At 32.5% G+C, this 11,295-nt stretch overlaps 2 protein-coding genes across 2 annotated transcripts in view; both read right to left on the reverse strand.

Annotated features, from left to right (window-relative positions):
• Positions 1 to 656, reverse strand: part of LOC130809285 (uncharacterized) — a 1,339-nt gene extending 683 nt beyond the window's left edge. Inside the window, exon 1 of the mRNA XM_057674987.1 lies at positions 1 to 656. This exon is cut by the window's left edge and continues 683 nt beyond it. Within this exon, the coding sequence (XP_057530970.1) occupies positions 1 to 315 (315 nt within the window). The 5' untranslated portion in view covers positions 316 to 656.
• Positions 657 to 2,447: 1,791 nt separating this feature from the next.
• LOC130809286 (receptor-like cytosolic serine/threonine-protein kinase RBK1) lies at positions 2,448 to 10,842 on the reverse strand. The gene is made up of 8 exons (XM_057674988.1): positions 10,443 to 10,842; positions 9,671 to 10,153; positions 4,659 to 4,919; positions 4,381 to 4,532; positions 4,193 to 4,272; positions 3,965 to 4,106; positions 3,452 to 3,601; positions 2,448 to 3,368 (listed from the first exon to the last, which is right to left on the reverse strand). Exons 1-8 carry the CDS (start codon positions 10,453 to 10,455, stop codon positions 3,204 to 3,206), a joined length of 1,446 nt encoding a protein of 481 aa, XP_057530971.1. The 5' UTR covers positions 10,456 to 10,842; the 3' UTR covers positions 2,448 to 3,203.
• Between the last annotated feature and the right edge of the window lie 453 nt (positions 10,843 to 11,295).

The raw sequence follows: 11,295 nt of genomic DNA on the forward strand, positions 1-11,295 counted from the left end.
TCCTAAATGCTCAAGAGCCAAGGCTCGGAGAATCAAAGCGGCGGCGTCGCGAGGGAGAAGAGAGATAGCTATGTCGGCTTCTGCAACGGCTTCTTTAGCCAACGATTCGGCGGCGCTACGATTGCGAGTTGATCTGGCTCGGCTAAGGAGTTGCGCGCCGTTTAGGAAATGGCGACTTGATTGGGAAGCGGCGCGTGAATTGGATCGAAGCTTGGAGAAGGCAGTCTTTGGAAGATTGTAGATGACGAGAAAGATTGCAAAGGTAAGAAGCAGAAAGGCTAGCTGAATAACTATGTCTGATGACGGTACTTGCATCTTTGAGATTTTGGTGATGTGAATTTAGGTTGAATCAATGGGAGACTGCGCCAATTGAGAACTACAATCGAGCTGAATTTGCGACGGTCTGGGTAAGGGCTGCCTATTTGGGAATTGGAAACTTATTGTGGTGAATCATCTGTGATTAGTTACTTACTCATACTACCGACTTGCTTAGTTTTTACATGCTAGATTAAATTGTACATCGATTTGTCATGGCTTTTATGTTTCTTAAATTTTTATATAAATAGTTTTGGTGGTTTACCTTTTTTCAGGTTGTTATAGACTTACTTTATCCGTTTCATATTAGTTACAACATTAAACAAAATGACATTATTTATTCATCACTTTCAATTCGTAATTTGTTTTTAATCTATAAGTTGAAATATAGTCAAGTAAGATCTTGTTTGATTCGTCTCATTGCAAAGATTATTAATATCAAAATTTTATAATTTTTTTGTTATACATAATTAGAGATATTAAGATTAAATTAGTGCATTGGACTGCGTGAAAAAATTAATGTTGCAAGTAAATTGAATTGGAACAGAGGAAGTAGAAGATATGAATGATTGAGATAAAGAATAAAATTAAATTTGTTGATAAAATTAAGAAAAATAATGTAAGTCCAAGTCTAAATATAGCCTACAAATTTTGAAATAGTACGGTCTCATGGTAAAATAATTTTATTGGGTTGACCTATATATCTTAGTGGGTGTTTGGTACGAGAACAGAAAATGTAATATAAAGAGAAATGATAAAGAGAAGTAAGGGTAAGTGTATTGGCTTGTAGTTATACTTCCTCCGTTTTTTTTTTACTTGTAACATAGTTGATTTCTGTACTATTCATTAAGCAAATTGACTTTTATATTGTAGGTAATCTATAACTTAAAACATAGTTATATGAGATCTTGTTTGAATCGTCTCGATTCAAAGTTTATTAATTTTGAGTTTTCATAATTTTTCGATATGTATAATTAGAGATATTAACGATTAAATACGCACATTGGAGAGTGTGAAAAAGCAAATGGTGCAAATAAATAAGAACTGAGGAAGGATGTTGTTTGGTAAAACAATATAAGAAAAACACTCACTCATCATAGAAAAGGAATTTGTTACTTGACATAAATGTGGTGGTTACAAAATAAAGGGTATCCATTAATAACCTAATATTATACCAAATAAAAAATATGAAATAATGGTAATTTAATTCGTTACATGGTATTAAAAAGTTCATAACTAACATCCTTTTAGTGTGTTAAAGTGATTATCTATATTTTCAAAGTCATCAAGTAAAGTAATGAGTAAATTATATGGTTTGTATTTTGATGAGACGGTGTCATACAAGACGAGCTCCATACAATAACGTTGCAAATCTATTCGGATATCCATAATGGTAAACATAGTAAACTAATACATGTAATATATCTATTGCTGAAAGTTTCAAGTACAAGATTTATTAAGTTCATGTTTTTTTTTATTGTGACAGTCATTTAAGTGTTGTACTCTAAGTTAATCAAACAATTAGTTAGTTAATCTAAGATTATTGCTTGCATGTTTGTAGACTTGCCATTTAATTATTACTAGCTATTAATTAAAATTGCTATGGGCTCGTCCATCCCACAGAAATTGCTACATATGACTTAAAAAGAAGATCTCAAATTAACTAGTGAAATATAGCAATCTCTATGGAATTGTCAAGTGTAAGTTAATTGAATGTTAAAATGTGTTGCTCAAAAAGTTTAAGGGACAAGCTAAGGTCTTGGCTTAGATTTTGTTTAGTGATGTTATGCCAAGTACATAATTACCGAATGTGTAGAGTGATTTTGATCATCTCATTGCTCAAACAATGGCATACAAATTCAGAGAAGTGATGGGTGTGCACTGAGGTGTGAATACAAGTTTATATCACTATATCATGCAAGGAAGGGGATGAAGGTTAAGGGATGATGGTTGGATGCACCGGACAGGCAGCCAACAAGCTGCTCGTTCGAACACATTCCTGACTCTTTCGAGCAGGCTATTCAGTGGCCTTCTGTCGAGTTTCTTTAATTGGTGTGTGGATTTGGGACTTGTGCGGTCTTTGTGCTAGAGTTCTTTACGATTTTGAGAGCCAAGAATGTTCTTTGAAAGTGAGGTTTCATTAAAGCATTGAAACTTTGAGTTTGAGTGTGTAAGTTTAAGCAATGTGAGAGATATTTCATTGATTTATTGGTGAATGCTTAATGAAATATGATGTATTTTGAAGGAGAAGTGTCCAAGACACCATTGAAATATGCTTTTGTGTTCTTACTTGTGTTTGTGATTACTCTACTATTGTGCTCTGTTTTTCTCTTGTAATTTCTTCTTTCTTTCACCTTGGTGATGTGTTAAACACTTTCATTTCAAGTGATTTAGGTTAAAACAAATACAAGGCAGGTTGAATGGTTTCATTGAAAAGGTTTTAGTTGCCTGTTCTAGTTGAATGGTTTCAATCCATTTAAGCTTAATTTCCATTTTTATATAGCCCAGTCATATCTACCCCATTGCACTGGTCTTATAGCCTGTGAAACCTAGTAAGGTTTCTTTGCCTTTCAACTGGTGGAACCAAAAGCATTAGAACTGTACAAAGCATTAGATTCCCAAGCTAACCAATACATTGTTTCTTTCCTCTATCGGTGAGGACACGAAAGCCTCAACTCAGCTACTTGACGACAGAGAATAATCCCTACACTTGACGGAAAAGTTGTAGGATTGTCTTAATCTTTACATTCAACACCCTAGTATTAGCCTAAGACGCCAAGCAAATTACTGGTTTGCAGCATCAATGCCCATCCCATATAAACGAAAAATTTAGGGATAGCCATAGAAAAAGTGGATTCAGGAAAAACAAAAGGAGAGATGACATTATATCACTCCATGACCAACTCCTTATGCCGATCAAGATCTTGGAGGTAGTTTGTGTTCGTGTAATCTTCCAAATCACAAGCGTCCAAAATTATTGATCTCGGGGCAATCGATTTCTGCTTTATCTCTTCTACTACCATTCCCCGCTCACCCCTTAGTAGCTCCACAACCTCAATAATAAAAAGATTAGATTTTCGATTAGTTTTCCAGTGATACATAGCTGAGGGAAAAAGAGACTTTGGTAAAGAGTTACCTCGTTCATATAAGGGCGCTTAGTAGCTGTATGGTGAATGCACAAGGATGCTATTATCATTATGCGTTTCATATCCTCTGGATCATAATTGTCCCCCAATTTTGGATCTACTATTTCCTCCATGTTGCTCGAGTCAAGGAAAGGTTTTGCCTGGTGAAAAAATACAGGTTGCAAAAGTCAGGCTTATCGGAACAGAGTTGGAGAAGCATGGTGTGTTAGGCTGTGACAATTCGTCACATGATCACCCCATGGGTCCACTTGTGTGGATACACCCACGAGGCACCATTGGGCTCGGGCCACAAACCCACGGGTAATAAGTGTTAATTTGCATACACACTTGATGAGGTTCACTCTTTCCCATTACTCACCAAGCATTATATACAAGTCAACCCTATATTTTTGCGATGTGAGATCTTACTCACATGTGAAGTATTTCAAACAGTTTTGAGCATTGTTTTTCTTTAGCTAGTAGTTTATATAGGTCAATCTTTTCTACAAGTCTACAACACTTACCCACATCACAAGGCTTTGTCTACTGGAGTCGACGGCAACCGCATGACGGCCTGTTATGATCTCCAGTAATAGTACACCATAAGCAAACACATCTGTCTTCTCATCAGCAATCCCATGCATAAAATACTCAGGAGCCAGATATCTGAGAGATTGCCAGGTGAAACTAAATTAGCCAAGAAACTAACAATCTATGCAACTATACCGAAACGGGAAGATTTTTGTGCTTACCCAAATGTGCCTTCAATAGGATACACCACATGATGAATCCATTTATCAGGAAGCCATTTTGCTAACCCAAAATCCGATATCTGTATGGAATTTACGGCAGAATATAAACAAACAAATTAATCTTTGCAAGGTGATGATTTAGAAAATCGAGAAAAAGAAAAAATAATGTGACAAAAATGGGCAATCACCAATGGCTCATAATCTTCACCGAGTAGTATATTTGAGGCTTTAATGTCGCGGTGAATTATTCGCCTCTGACAGGTGTGATGAAGGTAACTCAATCCTTCTGCTACTCCTACAGCTATGTTAAGCCTTGTTGTCCAATCTAAACCTTCTGAGCCTGCACTTTTATCAGCATTCTAGTTACGGTTGTTTTTTAAAGATTTCGTAAACTATTGACTATAATACGCTCTGTACAGGTTTTGATTCATATGGGAAGGTGAAAAAGATAGGATGTAAATGGCACCTTGAAGACAAGACTCGACACTGCCATTGGGAGCGAATTGAAGGACCAAGTAAAAACCACCTTCAACACCAAATCCGATAAGTTTAGCAGTATTTGTATGGTCTACATGGGCAATGATTCCAAGCTCTGATAAGAAATCAGCAGTTCTCTCATGATCTACCTTTTCACCTTTCTTCTTTAGCCTCTTTACGGCTACAAGGGTACCATCAGGTAAACACCCTTTGTACACTTCTGCATGACCCCCTTTCCCTAGCAGTGACCCTGCTCAAAGTTTAGAAATATTAATTTTTCGGCGATATTATTCATGCATTATTATTGCATCTGTATCAGTGAAACATAATTCTCTAGTTAGTTCGCTTTTTGAATTCCCGATTCGCTCAAAATGGTTCAAAAATATCTAAAACCGACTATAATTTACTTTTTTCGATTCACGATTCGCGAGGTGATTAGCGAATCACGTGACACTGATCCATATTCATCTACATTTTATTACTCTAATACATCTAATGGCTCCCACCGAATTCGGTATTAGGGTTAGATATACGCAATTTTATCCTTGAAAAAAAACAATGTTTTCCATTGACCTATGATAGAAAGGACTATCTGCAATGACTTCACTAAAATAAGAATTGAAAATGAGTACGCATCTAAATTCATCAACAAAACATTTTGTTATTTCAGTCTAAAAGTCCTGAATTTTCTGTCATGATTTTTTCCATTCATACATCTCAGTACTTGTGGTAAATGGGTTGATGTCCGTGCTACGCAGGCTTATGTACTAGTGTCGTAATCAAGCATGTATCTGTTACTCGTCTATCCCATGACTCAACCAAATAAAGCGTCAAATATGAGTGTCAATAAGGTATGTAGTACAATCAAGTTAGTTAAATTGAGATGGATTTACTGTCAACACAAGCATTGGGAAATCACGAGTTGCATCCGCTTCATAAATTAAGAAGATAGCATTTCAAAAGCATATGATAATGGGAGAAAGGGCTCTAATGATTTATAAAGTGTGCATACTATCTTTAATTCATCAATGTTGGATAATTTATCCCAACATATTTAGTTACTCTGAGGTATTTAATTAGGTGGACCGTGCAATGTGTCATCTAGTTATTATAAATCAGACCGTGTATTCGGAGGAGTTCTGATCTCCCTTCTAACTTAGTTGCAGTGCACTTCATCGTGCTGTACTTTTGCTAACTTGATACGGAATTTTTTTCTTAAACTATCAGCACATGCTAATGCTACTCTTTGCCTTTAAATGTGATGCGTGTCCTGTACATGTCCAGCTAAGGGCATATGGATTACTCCTAATTTGAATAGGATACGATAGTGTTTCAGCGAGAAAGTCAAAACTTAAAGTAAGGACAGATTAAAAGGCCACATTATAGTTGTTCGAGGGGTCAAAATTAAAAAGTTGCACACAATAGAGCTAACAGATCATAAAATAAAAAAAATAAATAAATAAAAAATAAAAAACATGAAACACTTTTATCTATATGCCTACTTAAAAACTCAATTTAATTTCGAAGTTCAATTTAAACTTAGTAAACTTCAATAACTTTAACTCAAATAAACACTTTAAGAGGGGTCTTTTGGTATAAAAGTTGCACATGAAATGGAATAATAATAATAATAGTTAAAGAATAGAAATGGTAATGAAAATTTTTGTTGTTTTTATTTATTTTTTATGCGGATGAGAAAATGAATCAATTATTTCAAAACAAATAATGTAGTGTTTGGAAATAAGTATTTCATTTCAAAGTATGGATTTCAATTATGAAATCATAAATGAAGAATTTGAGAATAATAAGGTTTAGGTAGTCATCTCAATTTTTCACCTTTAACTACTTTAAAAATAATGGTGAAATTTAATCTAAATCTAAATTTGAAAAATTTTAATTTACCAAACAATAAACTTGGATCAATTTCAAATTTTCAAATAAAATAATTGTTTATTAGTATTTGATTCCACAAAATTTAACTGGTAACAAATGAGGTTAGACAATTACCCTCATAAAAACGTTAATGATTATCATTACTTACCAGTCACTTAATGATGGAGACAATTCATTAATTTTGTTTCTTTTTCCTTCTCGAAAGAATTCCTTATTAAAAGGAGGTAATGAAAATGAAAATTAATGTAATTTTAATTGAAAAATTTTTTGCATCTTGATGGTTTAACTTTAATCATCTTATTTTCTTTATAAATTTCATTCCAATGCAATATTATTGAGAAAGATGGTAATCAGGGCCGGCCCTAGGCAAGGGCCTGTGCCCAGGGCCCACGAAAAAAGTAGACGATTTTTGTCTTCATATGCATTGAACTTAAGACCTTGTGTAATCAAATTATTCATTTAACCAAGTCAAAGTGTTAATAATGATAATTGTTACCTTATTTACTAATTATTGAATTATAAGTACACGATTATCAACCAAAAAGTGAATAATTAGGGCCCATAAATTATTTTTCGCTCCGGGCCCAAAAATTCTCAGGGCCGGTCCTGATGGTAATAGGTGTTAATGGAAATTCGTAAATAAAAAAAAAAATTTGATGATCAAAGTTTCATTACCATAAGAATAAAATGGAGCTTTTGATAAAATTTTATAGTATAAATCATTCCTAAGATGTGCTCATTAACCAAACGAGCTGTTAAAGTTTTAAAGCAAGCTTAAAGAAGTGAAGTCTATATTAACTGAATGGGAATCGGGAATTAAAAGACACAATTAATGCATTTAAAATATTTACGCAATAGAAATGCAAATATCTAACCCTCACAACCCACCAGATCACCACAGTTTCCATTAAAGGTTATAGTATTTGTTTTGCTATTATGTTTAGCAAGCTGGTAATCTCAGGAATCTCTGACAGAGTAAAAATAAGTTCTGTGATAAGAGTATTATGGTTGTACTACCCTGTCCACCTTTATTGTGAATGAATTTTAATTAATAATAATGGTCAAAACCCATTAATTCTTACTTCTATTCATTACTCCATTTCTTAATTTATGCATTCAATTCTTTATACGCAAATGTCAATTTATTATTTCTCAACTTCCCTTTGAGTCAGGAAGAGGTTGAAGTGATTGTCGTTGCATTGTTAAGACTATTAAACTCTTTTTTCTAATTTGCCTCGGGCTGTTTCTAACTTTGAGTAATGTAGACATTCGCCTAAGGTTTAGAGTTATAAAGGGCTAATAAGTAGAACACCGCTTGTAAAATTATAATTTTACTTTTGCTAAACACCCATTAAACACCGAAATAGACCCTCTATAGAAAGAGCATATTTCTTTCTTTTTGTATAAAGTCTATACAATATCAAAAACAAAATTGATGTTCACATAGCAATTTTGAAATTTTATGAAATTGCTAATTATAGTTTTTTTTGTTTCGCAAAGTAATTTGAAAAGTATAGACTTCTTATGAAGTGTAAGAATTACATAACCATGTTCCTTCTCGATCATTATAAATTCTTAGCTTGTATTAGTTATAAATTCTCATAGAAACCATTTTTGTTTTTTCTTTTTTTTTTTGTGATTTTGTAGTTGTGTGGGAAACTAATAACGTTGTTGTGAGTTGTGACTAATCTTGGGGCGTCTTTTATTTATTGGTAGTGGCAAGTGGTACTTGTACTACCTTGGTCAAAAGTGCATCTACGCACTTCACTTTTGACGAACAATTTCACTAACTAGTCCATTTAATTCCACAACTTCCCCTCAATGTGGACTAATTCCACTTCACCTAAAACGTATATTATGCTAAATTGCAAATTAATTAGATTGACTCATATCTCACATCACTCCTTTTATCTTATATTATGTCATTTTCTTTTAACATAAACTCAACATATGAAATAAAATATAAATTCTTACATTTATTTTGTTAAGTTTATATCCATATCTTAAACTAAGTTCATGTAAATAAATTCTAATATATGAAAATTTGAGTTTTGATTAATTCTTCAGAAAAAATAAACTCTATAACATTACATTAAAAGCTCTTTTCGTACTTTATAAATTTATACTCTTATAGTTTAAAACAAACTAATTGTTTTTTTTAAAAAAAATCTATTTTATTTTTTACAAATTTATCCAATGAACAAAGAGCATAGTTTCTAGTTACTAATCATGTAAAAATGAAGCATCTTCCACACAACTCTTCCACCTTAAACATAATGAGAGCATGCTCTTCTCAAATATGCTTATCTAGTTATTCTAGTCATGACACATTATCCACTAATCTATTTGAAATACTAAATCATCCATGGAGCTTAGTTTTTAAATAAAAAATCAAAAAAGGACAACAAAGCTCTAGCTTAAGTGAGAAAAATCCTAGCTTTTTTTTTATGTTTCTCCATTAGAAATATGGAAATTTATTTAGTAAACCAACTTAAGAAGTTTGAATAATTTGATACCTAAATATATGCAACCTTTTTTTAATAACAAATGATTAATCCTTGACTGTAACTATTGTCCATAGCTTCAAAATATGCACCTAATTTAACAAACTATGGTTATACTTTTTTAAGTGATCGATCTCCATGCAAATTTATAAGTCAAAAAATATTATTACTATGATTTTTTAAAATTAAAAGAAGTTTAATATTTAAACAATATATATTAAGATAAATTTTATTATGTTTTCTTCGTACAAATTGATGAGGACTTATAGGTAAAGTTTGCATCTAAATTTTAATATTCATTTTGAAAAGAATTAAAAACATAGAAAGTATATAGCTATTATTATAATCCAAAATAACAAATAATAAATAAGCTTGAGTTTTTTTTATATAAGGTAGGCCGAAAAAGGAGAAGAGTCGGGAAGGGGCAACCACAATTAAAACCCATGTTCCTCCTGAGAATTATGGTGTATGCTCCAACCCAAATAACATCCCATTCTTAATTCTCAACAGAGTATTGTTTTTAAATTAAGGGATTACGATTGTTGTTGCTTTACAGTAAGAAAAATAAAAACAAAAAATGGGGGGTGTAGTTTGAAGGTCTTACCAGGACTAAAATGGTCAGTAGCAACAGCAAGTTCTGAATACTTAAAGTTCCTCCAACAAGGCTTATCTTTGGAAAGAAGACAAAAATCAATACTATCTTCAGCACTGCGAATTCTACCCAATTTCTTACGGAGACTCTTTGCAGAAATATCATAGCTACTCAACAGATTAATGGTGGTTGTTGATAACCTTCTTACACCAGATTTCTTCTTCATTGTATCAATAAAACCCTTTAATTGAAACCCATAATTTAATGGATTGAATGGTGTTATTCCTCCTCCTCCTCTTGATTTTTGAGGTGAACTTAGTTTCTCCATTGATTCACTACTGCTATTGCTGCTTGTCGGGCTATTAGAAACAGAGGAATCGTTCGAAACTGAGTTTTCAAGAACAGCTCTTGGGGATGATTCTCCTGTCTTAATTTCCAGTTTGTGATATTCATCTTCTAATTCTGCTTCTGGGTTTTGTCGGTTATTCTCAGTTTCTTCAAAAAAAAAAAAGGAATTTTTTTAAGACAGAATTCAAAATATGCTAAAAACAGAGGATTTGTGTGTTTTTAAAGGACGAACGAGCTATAAATGCTAGAGTATGTCTAGGTCGGACTTGCCTATGGCAATGACCCATCTTTTACTACCACGTTGAGTCTAATAATCAACTTAACCAAAAACTTAAATCCGATTAAAATTGAACCCTAACAATCTAATAGTTTCTTACTGATAAATAATTACATCACATCATCTTATATAAAATTAAAATGGGGTAGATTCTCTTACCGGGGATGGGCATTTTAAGGGGATTTTAACAAGTTTTTCAAATGTCAAAAATCTAAGAGCTCTACTTATTGCAAATATTGAAGAAATTAAACAGAATAAGAAAGAGCCCTTAAAAGTGAAGGTCTCTTTAATTCACGCCATATAGTTTTCTGGGTGAGTTTAGGAGGCCTTCTGCCAAGGAAACCCAGAAGAAAAAAGTTTAGGAAATGGGAAAGAAAAAGGGGGAAATTAAAATTGAGAAAAGGGTATATCTTGTAATGGTGTTTATTCTTGGGAATAACAGGGAAAGGAGAGGGAAAGTAGTTTTGTTTAGGATGATGTGGAATAAGTTTTTGCTATATTTATACTACAAACAAAATATATTTTTTTTATTTTGAGGTTCATTTAAGATTTGGTGCACATTTTTCCCACATTTTAGGTTGTGTTTGTGTGTTTGGTTTTCTTTTTAAGTTTGAAAAAAATATTGGCTTTAACTCCTAATTGTGATTTTTGTGCGCCACAAATAGAGGAATGTACGATTTCACCATCCTTATAATAATACATCAACTCAAACAAAAATGGGGTATTTCTTGTTAATTTTGGTTCTTTGTTTGTTAATTTATTTATTTATATATCAATTAGAAAAGTTAGAAATTGTATGTATTCCCTCCTACTTAACATAAGTGTCACATTTACTTTTTTGACATTATTTATCTCTTACGCTTAATTTGTATATTATTATTAATTTATTAGTTAAAACATAGTCAAGTTGGATCTTGTTTGATTTGTCTCAATGCAAGAATTATTTATATCAACTTTTCATAATTTTTAAGTATGCACAATTAGAAATATTTAAAATTGAATAAATGCATTG

This window comes from Amaranthus tricolor, chromosome 3, assembly GCF_026212465.1.
Source record: "Amaranthus tricolor cultivar Red isolate AtriRed21 chromosome 3, ASM2621246v1, whole genome shotgun sequence".
Classification (NCBI taxonomy): domain Eukaryota; kingdom Viridiplantae; phylum Streptophyta; class Magnoliopsida; order Caryophyllales; family Amaranthaceae; genus Amaranthus; species Amaranthus tricolor.

Excerpts from the sequence above, each read along its gene's own strand:
- LOC130809286 (XM_057674988.1), bottom strand. Across the intron at positions 4,273-4,380 it reads GTGAAGATTATGAGCCATTG|ATATCGGATTTTGGGTTAGC; the intron begins GTGATTGCCCAT and ends AATTCCATACAG. Across the intron at positions 3,602-3,964 it reads GACAAAGCCTTGTGATGTGG|GCAAAACCTTTCCTTGACTC; the intron begins GTAAGTGTTGTA and ends TTTTTTCACCAG.